At 36.7% G+C, this 23,917-nt stretch overlaps 1 protein-coding gene across 1 annotated transcript in view; it reads left to right on the top strand.

The window, feature by feature from the left end:
• LOC144449945 (ceramide synthase 1-like) overlaps positions 1–22,409 on the top strand; it is a 38,004-nt gene extending 15,595 nt beyond the window's left edge. Inside the window, exons 3-7 of the mRNA XM_078140502.1 lie at positions 8,932–9,112; positions 13,144–13,305; positions 13,974–14,112; positions 14,885–15,009; positions 19,838–22,409. Of these exons, the coding sequence (XP_077996628.1) occupies positions 8,932–9,112; positions 13,144–13,305; positions 13,974–14,112; positions 14,885–15,009; positions 19,838–19,922 (692 nt within the window). The 3' untranslated portion in view covers positions 19,923–22,409. The remainder of the gene's footprint in view (positions 1–8,931; positions 9,113–13,143; positions 13,306–13,973; positions 14,113–14,884; positions 15,010–19,837) is intronic.
• Positions 22,410–23,917: the final 1,508 nt, after the last annotated feature.

Here is a 23,917-nt window from a genome sequence, read left to right as displayed (position 1 = left end):
GTGATATATAGAATCCTATGATGTGTGAGTATAGAATCCCATGATGTGAGTATAGAATCCCATGATGTGTGAGTATAGAATCCTATGATGTGTGAGTATAGAATCCCATGATGTGAATATAGAATCCCATGATATGTGAGTATAGAATCCCATGATGTGAATATAGAATCCCATGATGTGTGAGTATAGAATCCCATGATGTGTGAGTATAGAATCCCATGATGTGTGGGTATAGAATCCCATGATGTGAATATAGAATCCCATGATGTGAGTATAGAATCCCATGATGTGAGTATAGAATCCCATGATGTGAGTATAGAATCCCATGTGAGTATAGAATCCCATGATGTGTGTATAGAATCCCATGATGTGAGTATAGAATCCCATGATGTGTGAGTATAGAATCCCATGATGTGTGAGTATAGAATCCCATGATGTGAGTATAGAATCCCATGATGTGAGTATAGAATCCCATGTGAATATAGAATCCCATGATGTGAGTATAGAATCCCATGATGTGAGTATAAAATCCCATGATGTGTGAGTATAGAATCCCATGATGTGAATATAGAATCCCATGATGTGAATATAGAATCCCATGATGTGTGAGTATAGAATCCCATGATGTGTGAGTATAGAATCCTATGATGTGTGAATATAGAATCCCATGTGAGTATAGAATCCCATGATGTGAGTATACATGTAGAATCCCATGATGTGAGTATAGAATCCCATGATGTGTGAGTATAGAATCCCATGATGTGTGAGTATAGAATCCCATGATGTGTGAGTATAGAATCCCATGATGTGTGAGTATAGAATCCCATGATGTGTGAGTATAGAATCCTATGATGTGTGAGTATAGAATCCCATGATGTGAGTATAGAATCCCATGATGTGTGAGTATAGAATCCCATGTGTGAGTATAGAATCCCATGATGTGAGTATAGAATCCCATGATGTGTGTATAGAATCCCATGATGTGAGTATAGAATCCCATGATGTGTGAGTATAGAATCCCATGATGTGTGAGTATAGAATCCCATGATGTGAGTATAGAATCCCATGATGTGAGTATAGAATCCCATGATGTGTGAGTATAGAATCCCATGATGTGTGAGTATAGAATCCCATGATGTGTGAGTATAGAATCCCATGATGTGAGTATAGAATCCCATGATGTGAGTATAGAATCCCATGATGTGAGTATAGAATCCCATGATGTGTGAGTATAGAATCCCATGATGTGTGAGTATAGAATCCCATGATGTGAGTATAGAATCCCATGATGTGAGTATAGAATCCCATGATGTGAGTATAGAATCCCATGATGTGAGTATAGAATCCCATGATGTGTGAGTATAGAATCCCATGATGTGAGTATAGAATCCCATGATGTGAGAATAGAATCCCATGATGTGTGAGTATAGAATCCCATGATGTGAGTATAGAATCCTATGATGTGAGTATAGAATCCTATGATGTGAGTATAGAATCCCATGATGTGAATATAGAATCCCATGATGTGTGAGTATAGAATCCCATGATGTGTGAGTATAGAATCCTATGATGTGTAAATATAGAATCCCATGTGAGTATAGAATCCCATGATGTGAGTATACATGTAGAATCCCATGATGTGAGTATAGAATCCCATGATGTGTGAGTATAGAATCCCATGATGTGTGAGTATAGAATCCCATGATGTGTGAGTATAGAATCCCATGATGTGTGAGTATAGAATCCCATGATGTGTGAGTATAGAATCCTATGATGTGTGAGTATAGAATCCCATGATGTGAGTATAGAATCCCATGATGTGTGAGTATAGAATCCCATGTGTGAGTATAGAATCCCATGATGTGTGAGTATAGAATCCCATGTGTGAGTATAGAATCCCATGATGTGAGTATAGAATCCCATGATGTGTGTATAGAATCCCATGATGTGAGTATAGAATCCCATGATGTGTGAGTATACAATCCCATGATGTGTGAGTATAGAATCCCATGATGTGAGTATAGAATCCCATGATGTGAGTATAGAATCCCATGATGTGTGAGTATAGAATCCCATGTGTGAGTATAGAATCCCATGATGTGAGTATAGAATCCCATGATGTGAGTATAGAATCCCATGATGTGAGTATAGAATCCCATGTGTGAGTATAGAATCCCATGATGTGTGAGTATAGAATCCCATGATGTGAGTATAGAATCCCATGATGTGAGTATAGAATCCCATGATGTGAGTATAGAATCCCATGATGTGTGAGTATAGAATCCCATGATGTGTGAGTATAGAATCCCATGATGTGAGTATAGAATCCCATGATGTGAGTATAGAATCCCATGTGAATATAGAATCCCATGATGTGAGTATAGAATCCCATGATGTGAGTATAAAATCCCATGATGTGTGAGTATAGAATCCCATGATGTGAATATAGAATCCCATGATGTTAATATAGAATCCCATGATGTGTGAGTATAGAATCCCATGATGTGTGAGTATAGAATCCTATGATGTGTGAATATAGAATCCCATGTGAGTATAGAATCCCATGATGTGAGTATACATGTAGAATCCCATGATGTGAGTATAGAATCCCATGATGTGTGAGTATAGAATCCCATGATGTGTGAGTATAGAATCCCATGATGTGTGAGTATAGAATCCCATGATGTGTGAGTATAGAATCCCATGATGTGTGAGTATAGAATCCTATGATGTGTGAGTATAGAATCCCATGATGTGAGTATAGAGTCCCATGATGTGTGAGTATAGAATCCCATGTGTGAGTATAGAATCCCATGATGTGAGTATAGAATCCCATGATGTGTGTATAGAATCCCATGTGAGTATAGAATCCCATGATGTGTGAGTATAGAATCCCATGATGTGTGAGTATAGAATCCCATGATGTGAGTATAGAATCCCATGATGTGAGTATAGAATCCCATGATGTGTGAGTATAGAATCCCATGATGTGTGAGTATAGAATCCCATGATGTGTGAGTATAGAATCCCATGATGTGAGTATAGAATCCCATGATGTGAGTATAGAATCCCATGATGTGAGTATAGAATCCCATGATGTGTGAGTATAGAATCCCATGATGTGTGAGTATAGAATCCCATGATGTGAGTATAGAATCCCATGATGTGAGTATAGAATCCCATGATGTGAGTATAGAATCCCATGATGTGAGTATAGAATCCCATGATGTGTGAGTATAGAATCCCATGATGTGTGAGTATAGAATCCCATGATGTGAGAATAGAATCCCATGATGTGTGAGTATAGAATCCCATGATGTGAGTATAGAATCCTATGATGTGAGTATAGAATCCTATGATGTGAGTATAGAATCCCATGATGTGAATATAGAATCCCATGATGTGTGAGTATAGAATCCCATGATGTGTGAGTATAGAATCCTATGATGTGTAAATATAGAATCCCATGTGAGTATAGAATCCCATGATGTGAGTATACATGTAGAATCCCATGATGTGAGTATAGAATCCCATGATGTGTGAGTATAGAATCCCATGATGTGTGAGTATAGAATCCCATGATGTGTGAGTATAGAATCCCATGATGTGTGAGTATAGAATCCCATGATGTGTGAGTATAGAATCCTATGATGTGTGAGTATAGAATCCCATGATGTGAGTATAGAATCCCATGATGTGTGAGTATAGAATCCCATGTGTGAGTATAGAATCCCATGATGTGTGAGTATAGAATCCCATGTGTGAGTATAGAATCCCATGATGTGAGTATAGAATCCCATGATGTGTGTATAGAATCCCATGTGAGTATAGAATCCCATGATGTGTGAGTATACAATCCCATGATGTGAGTATAGAATCCCATGATGTGAGTATAGAATCCCATGATGTGTGAGTATAGAATCCCATGATGTGAGTATAGAATCCCATGATGTGAGTATAGAATCCCATGATGTGAGTATAGAATCCCATGATGTGAGTATAGAATCCCATGATGTGAGTATAGAATCCCATGATGTGTGAGTATAGAATCCCATGATGTGTGAGTATAGAATCCCATGATGTGAGTATAGAATCCCATGATGTGTGAGTATAGAATCCCATGATGTGTGAGTATAGAATCCCATGATGTGAGTATAGAATCCTATGATGTGAGTATAGAATCCTATGATGTGAGTATAGAATCCCATGATGTGAGTATAGAATCCCATGATGTAAGTATAGAATCCTATGATGTGAGTATAGAATCCCATGATGTGTGAGTATAGAATCCCATGATGTGTGAGTATAGAATCCCATGATGTGAGTATAGAATCCCATGATGTGAGTATAGAATCCTATGATGTGAGTATAGAATCCCATGATGTGTGAGTATAGAATCACATGATGTGAGTATAGAATCCTATGTGTGAGTATAGAATCCCATGATGTGTGAGTATAGAATCCCATGATGTGTAAGTATAGAATCCCATGATGTGAGTATAGAATCCCATGATGTGTGAGTATAGAATCCCATGATGTGTGAGTATAGAATCCCATGATGTGTGAGTATAGAATCCCATGATGTGAGTATAGAATCCCATGATGTGTGAGTATAGAATCCCATGATGTGTGAGTATAGAATCCTATGATGTGTGAGTATAGAATCCTATGATGTGTGAGTATAGAATCCTATGATGTGTGAGTATAGAATCCCATGATGTGAGTATAGAATCCCATGATGTGAGTATAGAACCCCATGATGTGTGAGTATAGAATTCCATGATGTGAGTATAGAATCCTATGATGTGTGAGTATAGAATCCCATGATGTGTGAGTATACATGTAGAATCCCATGTGTGAGTATAGAATCCTATGTGTGAGTATAGAATTCCATGATGTGAGTATAGAATCCTATGATGTGTGAGTATAGAATCCCATGATGTGTGAGTATACATGTAGAATCCCATGATGAGTATAGAATCCTATGTGTGAGTATAGAATTCCATGATGTGAGTATAGAATCCTATGATGTGTGAGTATAGAATTCCATGATGTGTGTATAGAATCCCATGATGTGTGAGTATAGACTCCTATGATGTGAGTATAGAATCCCATGATGTGTGAGTATACATGTAGAATCCCATGATGTGAGTATAGAATCCCATGATGTGAGTATAGAATCCCATGATGTGAATATAGAATCCCATGATGTGAGTATAGAATCCCATGATGTGAGTATAGAATCCCATGATGTGTGAGTATAGAATCCCATGATGTGAGTATAGAATCCCTTGATGTGTGTATAGAATCCCATGATGTGAGTATAGAATCCCATGATGTGAGTATAGAATCCCATGATGTGAGTATAGAATCCCATGATGTGAGTATAGAATCCCATGATGTGAATATAGAATCCCATGATGTGAGTATAGAATCCCATGATGTGTGAGTATAGAATCCCATGATGTGAGTATAGAACCCCATGATGTGAGTATAGAATTCCATGATGTGAGTATAGAATCCTATGATGTGTGAGTATAGAATCCCATGATGTGTGAGTATACATGTAGAATCCCATGATGTGAGTATAGAATCCCATGATGTGAGTATAGAATCCCATGATGTGAGTATAGGATCCCATGATGTGAGTATAGAATCCCATGATGTGAGTATAGAATCCCATGTGTGAGTATAGAATCCCATGATGTGAGTATAGAATCCCATGATGTGTGAGTATAGAATCCTATGATGTGTGAGTATAGAATTCCATGATGTGAGTATAGAATCCTATGATGTGTGAGTATAGAATCCCATGATGTGTGAGTATACATGTAGAATCCCATGATGAGTATAGAATCCTATGATGTGTGAGTATAGAATTCCATGATGTGAGTATAGAATCCTATGATGTGTGAGTATAGAATTCCATGATGTGTGTATAGAATCCCATGATGTGTGAGTATAGAATCCTATGATGTGAGTATAGAATCCCATGATGTGTGAGTATACATGTAGAATCCTATGATGTGAGTATAGAATCCCATGATGTGAGTATAGAATCCCATGATGTGAGTATAGAATCCCATGATGTGAGTATAGAATCCCATGATGTGAGTATAGAATCCCATGATGTGTGAGTATAGAATCCTATGATGTGAGTATAGAATCCCATGATGTGTGAGTATAGAATCCTATGATGTGAGTATAGAATCCCATGATGTGTGAGTATACATGTAGAATCCCATGATGAGTATAGAATCCCATGATGTGAGTATAGAATCCCATGATGTGAGTATAGAATCCCATGATGTGAGTATAGAATCCCATGATGTGTGAGTATACATGTAGAATCCCATGATGAGTATAGAATCCCATGATGTGAGTATAGAATCCCATGATGTGAGTATAGAATCCCATGATGTGAGTATAGAATCCCATGATGTGAGTATAGAATCCCATGATGTGTAAGTATAGAATCCCATGATGTGTAAGTATAGAATCCCATGTGTGAGTATAGAATCCCATGATGTGTGAGTATAGAATCCTATGATGTGAGTATAGAATCCCATGATGTGTGAGTATAGAATTCCATGATGTGCAAGTGTAGAACCCCATGATATGCAAGTGTAGAACCCCATGATGTGTGAGTATAGAACCCCACTGTGTGTGAGTATAGAACCCCACTGTGTGTATGTGTACGCTACACTGTACCACAATAAATTCTTCTGTATGGAAGTTTAATGATCGTAATCGTGGCCATCCATCTAGTTTCAAAATTTGATGAAAATTGACGATCACTCGAAAAAGGTTGTCAGGGTCAACAGAACGTTTGTATGAGTGAACATCACCTCACAATAGATATGCGTGATGCAGGAAGCACTGCAGGTCGCAGTGCTCTTTTTTATTTTTTGTGTATTTTCATTGAATTCCTGGGCATAGGCATACAGTACGATAAATGGGCTATTATCCAATATTACCTCCTTATTTGGTGCAGCCGTTATGGCTCACATATCACCTCCTTATTTGGTGCAGCCGTTATGGCTCACATATCACCTCCTTATTTGGTGCAGCCGTTATGGCTCACATATCACCTCCTTATTTGGTACAGCCGTTATGGCCCACATATCACCTCCTTATTTGGTGCAGCCGTTATGGCTCACATATCACCTCCTTATTTGGTGCAGCCGTTATGGCTCACATATGAAATCATCATCAATTAATGATAACGGCTGCACCAAATTCAATGAAACTTGCTAAATCTACCGATCATACAAAGATATGAAAGCACTAAAAGACGTAGTCTATCAGCTAGCCCTCGGATGTTCTTCCGATAAAATATGACACACAGCCGAACAACGCTATCGAGGATGGAACATCCGAGGTCTAGCGAATGTCATCAGGGTATAAATAACTGCCAATCAGAGAACCGTATTAGCGACAAGCACAAACAAAGGACAATAGCTAAATTTTCATGCATATTCATCTTAAGGAGGGGCTTGTAAAAATAACCACCAATGCGTTAACTGAAATGTGTGAATGACAACGTCTACACACTCATCAAACTCACAATTACCATAAACCGATAAGCCATAGTAATGACGTAAATGTGTTTGTCAACACTTGCATGCAGAGATTCCCCGAGCTCATAGGTTATTGAATATATTAAAGTATATATATGCATAGATGGCCCAACTCACCACTCAATGTAATCTCAATGGAATGTCCGGTCTGAAAATGACATTCGCTAGACTGTTCGGGCAGACCCTCACATGCGAACTTCGTTCGCTTATAGTTATAGCATCGAAAGAAAGCCTGAACGTCTAGCAGCAAGACTATAAAAGACGTTAACTTTTGTAAGGTTAATTAGGAGCTAATTTGCATAATTACTAAATGTTTGTAATTCATGTTATGCATCCATAAAATTTGATGAAACTTGCCACAGATATTGATCATACAGAGATATGATAGTTCTTAATGAAATTAAGTGCTGTCAATTCATTACTCATTTGCATAATTAATGAACTTTGGCAATTAGGGCCTAGACCAAGAAAGACTATGCCAAATTTAATGAAACTTGCCACAGATATTGATCAAACAGAGATTATATAGATCTTAATTAAATTTAGTTCTGTCAACTAATTGCTCATTTCCTCTTGTTCTAGACATTTGATACTGTTAGCTTACAATGTAGATCTGTTCATAATTATATGGAGCGGGAACCATCTATCATCAGCTTTGCTATTTTGTACATCGTTGATCGAATCCAACGCTTCCTTTCCAATATTTTATGTAATTTCGCCACGCCTTAAGATTTTAGGAGTAAATTCCTGGAGCCACTGTTAGATATCACTGGCTTGTACCAGTGTATGTACACATACTGGCTTGTACCAGTGTATGTACACATACTGTCGCAACATGTATATTAATGTGCATAGCAACAGGAAAGAAAGTAGTCCAAACCTTTATTTGTGCAAAGTGTGTCGGTCCGTGATACGAAAAATTACTGCCTGAGTGGAGCTGCCTATTTCTGCATAGCAATAGATTTATGGGTGTGATTCTAGGTACAAGCCATATAGAGACTATATTCAAGTGTCTACACCCATATTGCCAGGTTTAAACTTTGTTTGTGAGACATTGACCTTTGACCTAGACCCGGGTCTTCAGATTCAGTTCCTGAAATTCAGCAAATCCCTGCATTATCACAGACACTTTGTAATATTTATTTGTTGTCACCAATTTCAAAAAAATAATGTCTCCATTCAGTTACATAGAAGTAATGTAGATGTGTATTTGAGGGGATGTGTCTTCTACAAAGCCTTGGTATTTGTTGTTTTGTTGTAAACATTTATTTTTATTTGTTGTTTTGTTGTAAACATTTGTTTTTATTTGTTGTTTTGTTGTAAACATGATTTGTTGTTATTTGTTGTGTAGGTTGGCAGCTTGGTATGGATGTACCATTTGATATCTATCTACTATACATGTATCAACTAGGTTTCTACGTCCATTCCATCTATGCCACTGTATGTATGGACACAATACGTAATGATTTCCTGCTGATGATTGTCCATCATCTTGTCACCATTGCCCTCATATTCTTTTCATATATCGTAAGGTAAGGATTTGTTTATTAATTATTGTAAGGTAAGGATTTGTTTATTAATTATTGTAAGGTAAGGATTTGTTTATTAATTATCGTAAGGTAAGGATTTGTTTACTAAGGATTGTAAGGTAAGGATTTGTTTATTAATTATCGTAAGGTAAGGATTTGTTTATTAATTATTGTAAGGTAAGGATTTGTTTATTAAGAATTTGTTTATTAATTATCGTAAGGTAAGGATTTGTTTATTAATTATCGTAAGGTAAGGATTTGTTTAATTATTAATTATTGTAAGGTAAGGATTTGTTTACTAAGGATTGTAAGGTAAGGATTTGTTGATTAATTATCGTAAGGTAAGGATTTGTTTATTAATTATTGTAAGGTAAGGATTTGTTTATTAATTATTGTAAGGTAAGGATTTGTTTATTAAGAATTTGTTTATTAATTATCGTAAGGTAAGGATTTGTTTATTAATTTATGATGTATAACTAGTGTACTACTGTTATGATATATAACTAGTGTACTACTGTTATGATGTATTACTGTTATGATGTATAACTGGTGTACTACTGTTATGATATATAACTGGTGTATTACTGTTATGATGTATAACTGGTGTACTACTGTTATGATATATAACTAGTGTACTACTGTTATGATGTACTACTGTTATGATATATAACTGGTGTATTACTGTTATGATGTATAACTGGTGTACTACTGTTATGATATATAACTAGTGTACTACTGTTATGATGTATAACTGGTGTATTACTGTTATGATGTATAACTAGTGTACTACTGTTATGATATATAACTGGTGTATTACTGTTATGATGTATAACTAGTGTACTACTGTTATGATATATAACTGGTGTATTACTGTTATGATGTATAACTAGTGTACTACTGTTATGATATATAACTGGTGTATTACTGTTATGATGTATAACTGGTGTACTACTGTTATGATGTATAACTGGTGTACTACTGTTATGATGTATAACTAGTGTACTACTGTTATGATGTATAACTGGTGTACTACTGTTATGATATATAACTAGTGTATAACTGTTATGATGTATAACTGGTGTATTACTGTTATGATGTATAACTGGTGTATTACTGTTATGATGTATAACTGGTGTACTACTGTTATGATATATAACTAGTGTACTACTGTTATGATGTATAACTGGTGTATTACTGTTATGATGTATAACTGGTGTACTACTGTTATATATAACTAGTGTACTACTGTTATGATATATAACTGGTGTATTACTGTTATGATGTATAACTAGTGTACTACTGTTATGATGTATAACTGGTGTACTACTGTTATGATATATAACTGGTGTACTACTGTTATGATGTATAACTAGTGTACTACTGTTATGATATATAACTAGTGTATTACTGTTATGATATATAACTAGTGTATTACTGTTATGATGTATAACTGGTGTACTACTGTTATGATGTATAACTGGTGTACTACTGTTATGATGTATAACTAGTGTACTACTGTTATGATATATAACTGGTGTACTACTGTTATGATGTATAACTAGTGTACTACTGTTATGATGTATAACTAGTGTACTACTGTTATGATGTATAACTAGTGTATTACTGTTATGATGTATAACTAGTGTACTACTGTTATGATATATAACTGGTGTACTACTGTTATGATGTATAACTAGTGTACTACTGTTATGATATATAACTGGTGTATTACTGTTATGATGTATAACTGTTGTACTACTGTTATGATGTATAACTGGTGTACTACTGTTATGATGTATAACTAGTGTATTACTGTTATGATGTATAACTGGTGTACTACTGTTATGATATATAACTGGTGTATTACTGTTATGATATATAACTAGTGTATTACTGTTATGATGTATAACTGGTGTACTACTGTTATGATGTATAACTAGTGTACTACTGTTATGATATATAACTAGTGTATTACTGTTATGATGTATAACTGGTGTACTACTGTTATGATGTATAACTAGTGTATTACTGTTATGATGTATAACTAGTGTACTACTGTTATGATGTATAACTAGTGTACTACTGTTATGATGTATAACTGGTGTACTACTGTTATGATGTATAACTAGTGTATTACTGTTATGATGTATAACTGGTGTACTACTGTTATGATATATAACTAGTGTATTACTGTTATGATATATAACTAGTGTATTACTGTTATGATGTATAACTGGTGTACTACTGTTATGATGTATAACTAGTGTACTACTGTTATGATGTATAACTAGTGTACTACTGTTATGATATATAACTGGTGTACTACTGTTATGATGTATAACTAGTGTACTACTGTTATGATGTATAACTAGTGTACTACTGTTATGATGTATAACTAGTGTACTACTGTTATGATGTATAACTAGTGTACTACTGTTATGATGTATAACTGGTGTATTACTGTTATGATGTATAACTAGTGTACTACTGTTATGATGTATAACTAGTGTATTACTGTTATGATGTATAACTGGTGTACTACTGTTATGATATATAACTAGTGTACTACTGTTATGATGTATAACTAGTGTACTACTGTTATGATGTATAACTGGTGTATTACTGTTATGATGTATAATTAGTGTATTACTGTTATGATGTATAACTAGTGTACTACTGTTATGATGTATAACTAGTGTATTACTGTTATGATGTATAACTAGTGTATTACTGTTATGATGTATAACTAGTGTACTACTGTTATGATGTATAACTAGTGTACTACTGTTATGATGTATAACTGGTGTACTACTGTTATGATGTATAACTGGTGTACTACTGTTATGATGTATAACTGGTGTACTACTGTTATGATGTATAACTGGTGTACTACTGTTATGATGTATAACTAGTGTATTACTGTTATGATGTATAACTGGTGTATTACTGTTATGATGTATAACTAGTGTACTACTGTTATGATGTATAACTGGTGTACTACTGTTATGATGTATAACTGGTGTATTACTGTTATGATGTATAACTAGTGTACTACTGTTATGATGTATAACTGGTGTATTACTGTTATGATGTATAACTAGTGTACTACTGTTATGATGTATAACTAGTGTACTACTGTTATGATGTATAACTAGTGTACTACTGTTATGTATAACTGGTGTATTACTGTTATGATATATAACTGGTGTACTACTGTTATGATGTATAACTGGTGTATTACTGTTATGATATATAACTAGTGTATTACTGTTATGATGTATAACTGGTGTACTACTGTTATGATGTATAACTAGTGTATTACTGTTATGATGTATAACTAGTGTATTACTGTTATGATATATAACGAGTGTACTACTGTTATGATGTACAACTGGTGTATTACTGTTATGATATATAACTGGTGTACTACTGTTATGATGTATAACTGGTGTATTACTGTTATGATGTATAACTAGTGTACTACTGTTATGATGTATAACTAGTGTATTACTGTTATGATGTATAACTAGTGTATTACTGTTATGATGTATAACTGGTGTATTACTGTTATGATGTATAACTAGTGTACTACTGTTATGATGTATAACTAGTGTATTACTGTTATGATGTATAACTGGTGTATTACTGTTATGATGTATAACTAGTGTACTACTGTTATGATGTATAACTGGTGTACTACTGTTATGATGTATAACTAGTGTACTACTGTTATGATGTATAACTGGTGTATTACTGTTATGATGTATAACTGGTGTACTACTGTTATGATGTATAACTAGTGTACTACTGTTATGATGTATAACTGGTGTATTACTGTTATGATGTATAACTGGTGTACTACTGTTATGATGTATAACTGGTGTACTACTGTTATGATATATAACTAGTGTACTACTGTTATGATGTATAACTGGTGTACTACTGTTATGATGTATAACTGGTGTACTACTGTTATGATGTATAACTGGTGTACTACTGTTGATATATAACTGGTGTATTACTGTTATGTTTAGATGCCATAAAATGGGTGTGTTGGTGTTATTCTGCCATGATTTAACTGATGTATTCCTGGAGGCTGCCAAAGTATTTAATTACATCAAAGTACGCAATGGAAAATCCTGCCATATCAGTGAACTCATTGCTAATGGTCTGTTTACTATATTTGCAGCATTATGGTGAGTAGTGTGTGTGTATGTGTGTGTGTGTGTGTGTCTGTGTGTGTGTGTGTGTGTGTGTGTGTGTGTGTGTGAGTGAGTGTGTGTGTGAGTGTGAGAGTGTGTGTGTGTATGTGTGCACGTAAGTGCGTGCATGTATGTGTGTGCATGCATGCATGTATGCGTGCGTGCGTGTCAGTGTGTGTGCTTGTCTGTCTGTGTCTGTTTGTCTGTCTGTCTGTCTGTCTATATATTGCGTTATATGTAAATCTAACTAAATGACAGCCATATTTGTAGTAAAAATCAATATTTACTACATTACTCAAAAACTGTAATACAAAGACACTCCATTCAAGTGTCTACCCCCATATAATAATTTGCAAGTTATCTTTGGAAACTGTGACCTCTGGCTTTGATCTTGACTTCAGGGTCAATTATCAAAATCAAGCCAATTCCTGCCTATCACAGACACATCGTAGTGTTCACATATTGCTAATTGGGTGTTTTGTCTACGGAACGCACCCCAGGTGTGTGTTACATTGACCTTTGACCTTGACTCTTGACGTGTGGGTTACATTGACCTTTGACCGGGGTGTGTGTTACATTGACCTTTGACCTTGACTCTTGCCGTGTGTGTTACATTGACCTTTGACCTTAACTCTTGACATGTGTGTTTACTTTGATGACAGGGTTTATCTAAGGATGTACATCTATCCACTAAGGGTGCTATATGGTGGGGGATGTTTTGGTAACAGTAAAATACCACTACTTACTTCCATGAATATCCTTATCTGGGTCCTACAGTTTATTAACATCTATTGGTTCTGGGTAAGTAGTTTTGCTGTATGCAGTTCACACGTATACATACATACATACATACATACATACATACATACATACATACATACATACACACACACACACACACACACACACATACATACATACATACATACATACATACATACATACATACATACATACAGACAGACAGACAGACAGACAGACAGACAGACAGACAGACAGACAGACAGACAGACAGACAGACAGACAGACAGACCAGTACATACATACATACATGCATACATGCATGCATGCATGCATATGTATGCACGCACATACGCACGCACACACACACACACACATACACACACATACATACATACACACACACATACATACATACATACATACATACATACATACATACATACATACATACATACATACACACATACATACACACATATATACATACATACACACATACATACATACACACATATACATACATACATGCATACATACACATACATACATGCATACATACATACATACATACATACATACATACATACATACATACATACACACACATACACACACACACACATACACACACACATACATACATACATACATACATACATACATACATACATACACACACATACACACACGCATACATACATACACACACACACATACATACATACATACATACATACATACATACATACATACATACATACATACATACATACATACATACGTAAAGTTGAGTTATGTCAACATTTAACATTATATCTTGTCTTTCTAGATGATAAGTAAGATGGCATTTCGTCTACTTCTTGGAGACACAGACATCCGAGATGTTAGAGAGGATGGTGAAGATGATGAAGACAGTAAGATAGAGGAGGAATCAAAGAACGGCAAACTACCTGAGTAAGTATCTATTAAATAGAGAAACATATGCAATAATATGAGAAGTTCATTTGATAAGTATACCTCCTACCACTGCAGTGGTTACTTCGTATACCTCCTACCACTACAGTGGTTACTTTGTATACCTCCTACCACTACAGTGGTTACTTTGTATACCTCCAACCACTACAGTGGTTACTTCATATACCTCCTACCACTGCAGTGGTTACTTCGTATACCTCCTACCACTACAGTGGTTACTTCATATACCTCCTACCACTGCAGTGGTTACTTCGTATACCTCCTACCACTGCAGTGGTTACTTCATATACCTCCTACCACTGCAGTGGTTACTTCGTATACCTCCTACCACTACAGTGGTTACTTCGTATACCTCCTACCACTGCAGTGGTTACTTCGTATACCTCCTACCACTGCAGTGGTTACTTCGTATACCTCCTACCACTGCAGTGGTTACTTCGTATACCTCCTACCACTGCAGTGGTTACTTCATATACTGTAAACCGCAATATTTTCGCGTGTATATTTTTTAGCGATTTGATACTTTGTGGCAATTTCGCGACGATTAATTTTCACGTATTGTGATCAAACACGTCTCTAGCCAACGTCGTGTCATCGTGACAACCAACCTTCCTTCCATGCTGATAATGTAAATTAATCATAGACTTGATTATAAACTGCTAAATGATACCCAATTAGACTGTATAATGCGTATCCGTTATTGAAGATGTTAAATAAACGAAGTCTTTTGACACATTTCTTTGTATGACTGCGTTGTAAATGGGTTGTACTTTCACACATATTGTTTTCACACAGCTTGGTTCTGCCTTATTCACGCCTTGCGGTTGTTGAAAGGTTTATTTTGAATGTAAAACAGTTCACACAAGGAAAGTGTGAACATTTTTCTTTCACTTTTGCGGTTAAATATAAATTATCAAAGTTGTTTTCGGTGTATCAAACGTAAAAAATGGATATAAACCGTGGGTTTTGGCTTAAACTTCACTTGCGATCTGATCGTCATACAAAGCTGTTTACTGATCACGACTGTAAATTTAAAGTATCAACATGTGGCGTTACGTTATTCGAAATCCTAATACGAATACTGCAATAGTACCTGGTCTTCCTGAACCTACGAGAACACCCAACCCTGCTGAGACTGCAAAAGCCAACGAAGAAGTGTCAAAAGTGCTCAATGAAGTCAACTTCGGTAGTTTGAAGAGAAAGAGAGGCCAGTATGAGTACTACAGTGCTGAACTACGGGCTGAAATTGGCAAGTTTGCAGCAGAGAATGGCAATGCGAAAGCTGTCAGAAAATACACCACTTCGCTGGGTAAGAAAATCAACGAGAGTACCATTCGATCGATGAAAAAGTCATACTTAAAAGAAGTTGGAAAGGGACGACCTGAGCCAGTCACGTCTCTTCCCCATGCAAAACGTGGAAGACCCCTCCTGCTGGGCGAGCTCGACAACAACGTGAAAGCGTACATACACAATGTGAGAGACTCGGGCGGTATCATCAATAAAAACATCGTGGTAGCCGCTGCAAGAGGCATCGTACTACAAAACAACCGAGGTCTACTTAGTGAATTTGGCGGCCCTATCAATGTAACCCGTACGTGGTCTGAGTCACTCCTTCGGCGAATGGGTTTTGTCAAGCGTAAGGGAACCAAGGCAGCTCGGAAAGTGCCCACTAATTTTGCTGAAGTTAAAGCCGAGTTCTTAGATCGAATCACTGACGTCGTCTCTACAGAAGCGATACCGCCTGAGTTAGTCATTAACTTTGATCAGTCCGGCATTAACATTCTCCCTGTAAGTTCGTGGACTTTAGCAAGACAAGGTGAAAGTCAAGTGGCAATCATTGGTTTGGAAGACAAGAGGGCTATAACAGCATTGTTTGGTGTATCTCTAAGCGGCGATCTACTCCCAGCACAACTACTGTACCAGGGCAAAACGGCCAAATGTCACCCGACTTTTAATTTTCCTGCTGACTGGGATGTTCACCACAGCCCAAACCACTGGAGTAATGAAAGCACAATGTGTCACTATGCAGAGAAAGTGTTAATTCCATACGTTCAACGAATCCGTCAAAGTCAAGATCTCCCCAATGAGCAACATGCACTCGCAATTTTCGATGTCTTCAGAGCTCACCAAAGTGCAAGTTTTCTACAGAAACTTCATGATGCTGGCATCGCAACCGTATTTGTTCCAGCGAACTGTACCTCAGAATTACAGCCTCTCGATCGCAGTTTCAATGGCAAGTTCAAAGAGTACATCAAAGAAGAGTTCAACAAATGGTATGCGTCACAAATTTCATCAGCCTTGGATCGGAATGAAGACATCAGTAGTATCAAAGTCAACCTAACTCTGTCACATGTGAAACCGCTACATGCCAACTGGTTTTTGACAGCGTATGACAAACTCCGTAATGACCATGCCGCCATCATTGAAGGTTTTGAGAAGTCGTCCATCAAAGCCGCGATCTCCAATATTCAAATATAGAAACATTCAGAACTGATCCGATCACAGAAACAAATTGCCAATAATATTTAAGTACGCGTAGTGATTTTTTGAATCTTTATTATGGACTTGCTATGAGTATTTTTTCATCCGTGATCTTGTGAACCGCCATTTTGTCGAGTTGTTGATTTTGCTATCAGTATTTATAGTATCACAAAACATTTACAGTTTGCCGCCATGCACGTTGTCCGTTTGTAATTTTTGATAATTTTAATGTATGTGAGCACGATTTTTTCTTTACAAGCAGTGAACAATTTATGAAGGAATTTCTTAGTATCAAAACAGTTCATTTTGAAATGTGTAATCTGTATTTTTGTCCGTGATTAGTCGTATTTCAGTACACCCGTCTTGTTTGTGTTTGTAAATTCGTAACTTGTGATTTGTTCTGTTTTTGAACTTGAGAGAATAAACCGAAGATAAAAATACAATGTACACATATTATTTCATTCTTATTAGTTTATTCCGTAAAAGAAGTGGGTGTCTGCTCGTGTTGAAGTGTATGCGTATGTAATGTTTGTTATGTGTTCGTTTGCATCACTGTGATTCACTTATGGAGTGCTTCTGTACGTTGTGTTGATTGATGTTGTTTACAATATTTTCGCGACCTCAATATTTCGCGATTTTAGGTGCCTCGCGAAACTCGTGTAAATTTATTTTACGCAAAAAATTAGCGGTTTACAGTACCTCCTACCACTACAGTGGTTACTTCGTATACCTCCTATCACTGCAGTGGTTACTTTGTATACCTCCTACCACTACAGTGGTTACTTCGTATACCTCCAACCACTACAGTGGTTACTTCGTATACCTCCAACCACTACAGTGGTTACTTTGTATACCTCCAACCACTACAGTGGTTACTTCGTATACCTCCAACCACTACAGTGGTTACTTCGTATATATATATATATATATCCCAGTTAGTCTAGCGGAAATTTAGGCCGAACCCGGACATAATTGCAACAGACATAATTTTTATTGCATCTTGCTCAGAATTTTATGCTGAATAACATAACTACCTAACACTGTCTGGAATCAACTACACTGTCCACTCTGCACTGTCTGGAACCAACTACACTGTCTACTCTGCACTGTCTGGAACCAACTACACTGACTACTCTGCACTGTCTGGAACCAACTACACTGTCCACTCTGCACTGTCTGGAACCAACTACACTGTCCACTCTGCACTGTCTGGAACCAACTACACTGTCTACTCTGCACTGTCTGGAACCAACTACACTGTCCACTCTGCACTGTCTGGAACCAACTACACTGTCTACTCTGCACTGTCTGGAACCAACTACACTGTCCACTCTGCACTGTCTGGAACCAACTACACTGTCCACTCTGCACTGTCTGGAACCAACTACACTGTCTACTCTGCACTGTCTGGAACCAACTACAATGTCCACTCTGCACTGTCTGGAACCAACTACACTGTCTACTCTGCACTGTCTGGAACCAACTACACTGTCCACTCTGCACTGTCTGGAACCAACTACACTGTCTACTCTGCACTGTCTGGAACCAACTACACTGTCCACTCTGCACTGTCTGGAACCAACTACACTGTCTACTCTGCACTGTCTGGAACCAACTACACTGTCCACTCTGCACTGTCTGGAACCAACTACACTGTCTACTCTGCACTGTCTGGAACCAACTACACTGTCTACTCTGCACTGTCTGGAACCAACTACACTGTCTACTCTGCACTGTCTAGAACCAACTACACTGTCTACTCTGCACTGTCTGGAACCAACTACACTGTCTACTCTGCACTGTCTGGAACCAACTACACTGTCCACTCTGCACTAAGTATTGAGACTTTCAAGTCAAGACTAAAGACATACCCTTTACAGAGAACTTATTTGTGATAGTATCTATTGTAAAACACCAGTTACCATGGATACTAAGCGGTAACTTAACTTAGTTGTTATAGTATTGATATTATAAAACACCAGTTACCATGGATACTAGGTGCTGACTTACTTGTGACAGTATCTATTGTAAAGCACCAGTTACTATGGATACTCGGTGGTAACTTGTTTGTGATAGTATCTATTGTAAAACACCAGTTACCATGGATACTAGGTGCTGACTTATTGTGACAGTATCTATTGTAAAGCACCAGTTACCATGGATACTAGGTGCTATATAAATCTCATTATTATTATTATTACTGTTTATTTCAACTTGTTATCAAAAATCTGATAAAGCATACAAAAGACCAGAAACTAAAATATTTACAGTAGACTGAATTTAGAATCACCATTGACATTGTCTTCTATATATATATATATTACAGAACTAACCGAGGTGATGGAGATATGTCTAATGGTGTCCAAACAAGATCCTCACGTCAACGAAGACAGACACAGAAGGCAGAGTAGTATCTAGGTGAAAAGAGTTGATACAGTTGATATGGCAACACAGTTGATATGGCAACACAAACCAATGCAAAACACTGCATATATGAAGAGTTTTTACCATGATTTTTTGCTATGTATGCCGTATTTGTTTTACATTGTTGATGGATCACATTAATTGCTATTTGGGTTATATTATTGATATATCACAGTCACTATTGTCGTACGTTATTATCGCATCACATTAGTCGTTATTTGTCTTACATTATTGACGCATCACATTAGTTGTTAATTGTCTTACGTTATTGACGCATCACATTAGTCATTAATTGTTGTACGTTATTGACGCATCACATTAGTCGTTATTTGTCTTACATTATTGACGCATCACTGTGGTCGTTAATTGTTGTACGTTATTGACGCATCACATTAGTCGTTATTTGTCTTACGTTATTGACGCATCACATTAGTCATTAATTGTTGTACATAATTGATACATCACATTAGTCGTTATTTGTCTTACATTATTGACGCATCACAGTGGTCATTAATTGTCGTACGTTATTGACGCATCACATTAGTCGTTAATTGTTGTACGTTATTGACGCATCACATTAGTCGTTATTTGTCTTACGTTATTGACGCATCACATTAGTCATTAATTGTTGTACATAATTGATACATCACATTAGTCGTTATTTGTCTTACATTATTGACGCATCACAGTGGTCATTAATTGTCGTACGTTATTGACGCATCACATTAGTCGTTAATTGTTGTACGTTATTGACGCATCACATTAGTCGTTATTTGTATAATATTATTAACACATTACACAAGTCATTTTGTATTCTTATCAGTTCACTTTTTGAATTGCATTTATTTTCTACACAGCGGACATCTTGTATAATGTTTGCTGAATAAGACATTAAAGTACTAACTGTTGGTGTGTTCATTTTGAGCTAACATTGTAAATTATTCTGGATTAAAAATGTTGTAAAGGTATAAAATTGATTAATGTGTGTTGGATACTGTACTGTTTACTTATTTACATCTAGGCGGAACACCTTATAGTGGCCATTTTGTATAGCTCCCTCTAGTGTTGGATACTGTATTGTTGACTTATTTACATCTAGGTGGAACACCTTATAGTGGCCATTTTGTATAGCTCCCTCTAGTGTTGGCTGTAATTTATATGTGATAGTTATGGCACCTTCAAGTTGTCTCATTTATACAATATGAACTTTGACATTTTCAAATTAATTCTAATTAATGATTCATACTTTGGACCAAATATAATTGTTTTTGTTAACTGCAGGTATTTATTTTCACTTCTCTATAATTGGTATTTTTATGGAATTTATTGGATGGAAACTAGTAGTTGTATGAAAATCTAGAAGTTGGATTAAATTGGAATACAACATAATATCTAGAAATCGGAATAATTTGGGAATAAATTATTAAAATGACCAAATATGTCAATATGAAATCACTATAGTCTACTAAATGGTTCCTTTGTGCCTCAGAAGATCAAACGTCAATCATATTTTTCATAATTTTTTTTTACTTGTTTCTATTCTCACTAGGAGATGTATGGTTACCTTGCAACAAAACACTATCAGACATATGTGGTTGCATAGTGACCAAATCAACAGCTCACAAACTTACAATTTGTTGCTCAAATCTGTAGATAATTTATAATTATTTACAAATGGACATCAAGTCAGTGTACAGTGAGTAACAACAATGATTTGAAAAGCTGATTGAATTAATAAAATATATCATTGCAGTCTGACCTACTGTAACTTTGGTTGTCTTTGTTACCCAGACTCTCCCCACTGGGTCTCTGCCAATATGAGACCTTCCCAAGTCTTGTGTAGAAGAGCCCCAGTGGTGAGAGTCTGGGTAACTGAGACTATAGCTTTGATAGAGTTTGTCTAATTTACATAATAGTGCGTCTTCTAGTGTTAACAATAATAAAAAATTTTGTGAAATTAAATTTTATCAAATATCTACGAGCAGACTTTCTAAACAAGTATGTGGTGATTAACTTTGTTGAATTCTATGCAATTAATAGTGAGATGTCCACTAACAGTGTCCATGTACATCTCCCACAATGCAATAGCTTACTCTGCAGCATTCAACTTACTCCAAAGATAAACATCAACAGTATGTGTATCCCATAATGCATTGATGCAGTGACCAGCTTTCAATTTTGTGAGTGTTTAGATCCACAGCAATGGTTGCCTTCACAGTTTCAATTTACATTTTGAATTTAATACAAAGTTGTATGTGCATTATGCAAATGTATGTATGTAGGTTGTCAAGTCAAACTGTACATGTGTCAAGTCAAACTATACACATCGTGTCAAGTCAAACTGTACACGTCGTGTCAACTGAAACTGTACACGTCGTGTCAACTCAAACTGTACATGTCGTGTCAAGTTAAGCGGTACACGTCGTGTCAAGTTAAGCGGTACACGTTGTGTCAAGTCAAACTATACATGTCGTGTCAAGTCAAACTATACATGTCGTGTCAAGTCAAACTATACACGTCGTGTCAAGTCAAACTGTACACGTCGTGTCAAGTCAAACTGTACATGTCGTGTCAAGTTAAGCGGTACACGTCGTGTCAAGTTAAGCGGTACACGTTGTGTCAAGTCAAACTATACATGTCGTGTCAAGTCAAACTATACATGTCGTGTCAAGTCAAACTATACACGTCGTGTCAAGTCAAACTGTACACGTCGTGTCAAGTCAAACTGTACACGTTGTGTCAAGTCAAACTATACACGTCGTGTCAAGTCAAACTATACATGTTTCGTGTCAAGTCAAACTATACACGTTGTGTCAAGTCAAACTTTGCACGTCATGTCAAGTCAAACTATACATGTCGTGTCAAGTCAAACTGTACACGTCATACATGTCGTGTCAAGTCAAACTGTACACGTCGTGTCAAGTCAAACTGTACACGTCGTGTCAAGTCAAACTACATGTCGTGTCAAGTCAAACTATACACGTCGTGTCAAGTCAAACTATACATGTCGTGTCAAGTCAAACTATACACGTCGTGTCAAGTCAAACTATACATGTCGTGTCAAGTCAAACTATACATGTCGTGTCAAGTCAAACTGTACACGTCGTGTCAAGTCAAACTGTGCACGTCGTGTCAAGTCAAACTATACATGTCGTGTCAAGTCAAACTGCACGTCGTGTCAAGTCAAACTGTACACGTCGTGTCAAGTCAAACTGTACATGTCGTGTCAAGTCAACTGTACACGTCGTGTCAAGTCAAACTGTACACGTCGTGTCAAGTCAAACTGTATACATCGTGTCAAGTCAAGAGGTACACGTTGTGTCTAATCAAACTGTACACGTCGTGTCAAGTCAAACTGTACACGTCGTGTCAAGTCAAACTGTACACATCGTGTCAAGTCAAGCGGTACACCTGTCTAATCAAACTGTACATGTCGTGTCAAGTCAAACTGTACACGTCATGACAAGTCAAACTGTACACGTCGTGTCAAGTCAAACTATACATGTCGTGTCAAGTCAAACTATACACGTCGTGTCAAGTCAAACTGCACATCGTGTCAAGTCAAACTATACATGTCGTGTCAAGTCAACTGTACACGTCGTGTCAAGTCAAACTGTACACGTCGTGTCAAGTCAAACTGTACACATCGTGTCAAGTCAAGAGGTACACGTTGTGTCTAATCAAACTGTACACGTCGTGTCAGGTCAAACTGTACACATCGTGTCAAGTCAAGCGGTACACGTTGTGTCTAATCAAACTGTACACGTCGTGTCAAGTCAAACTGTACACATCGTGTCAAGTCAAGAGGTACACGTTGTGTCTAATCAAACTGTACACGTCGTGTCAAGTCAAACTGTACACATCGTGTCAAGTCAAGCGGTACACGTTGTGTCTAATCAAACTACACGTCGTGTCAAGTCAAACTGTACACGTCGTGTCAAGTCAAGCGGTACACGTTGTGTCTAATCAAACTGTACACGTC

The sequence above is a fragment of the Glandiceps talaboti genome, chromosome 19, assembly GCF_964340395.1.
Source record: "Glandiceps talaboti chromosome 19, keGlaTala1.1, whole genome shotgun sequence".
NCBI classification, from domain to species: Eukaryota; Metazoa; Hemichordata; class Enteropneusta; family Spengelidae; genus Glandiceps; species Glandiceps talaboti.
The sequence above is the reverse complement of the archived record's forward strand: the minus strand, read 5'-3'. Positions and strand labels throughout refer to the sequence as shown.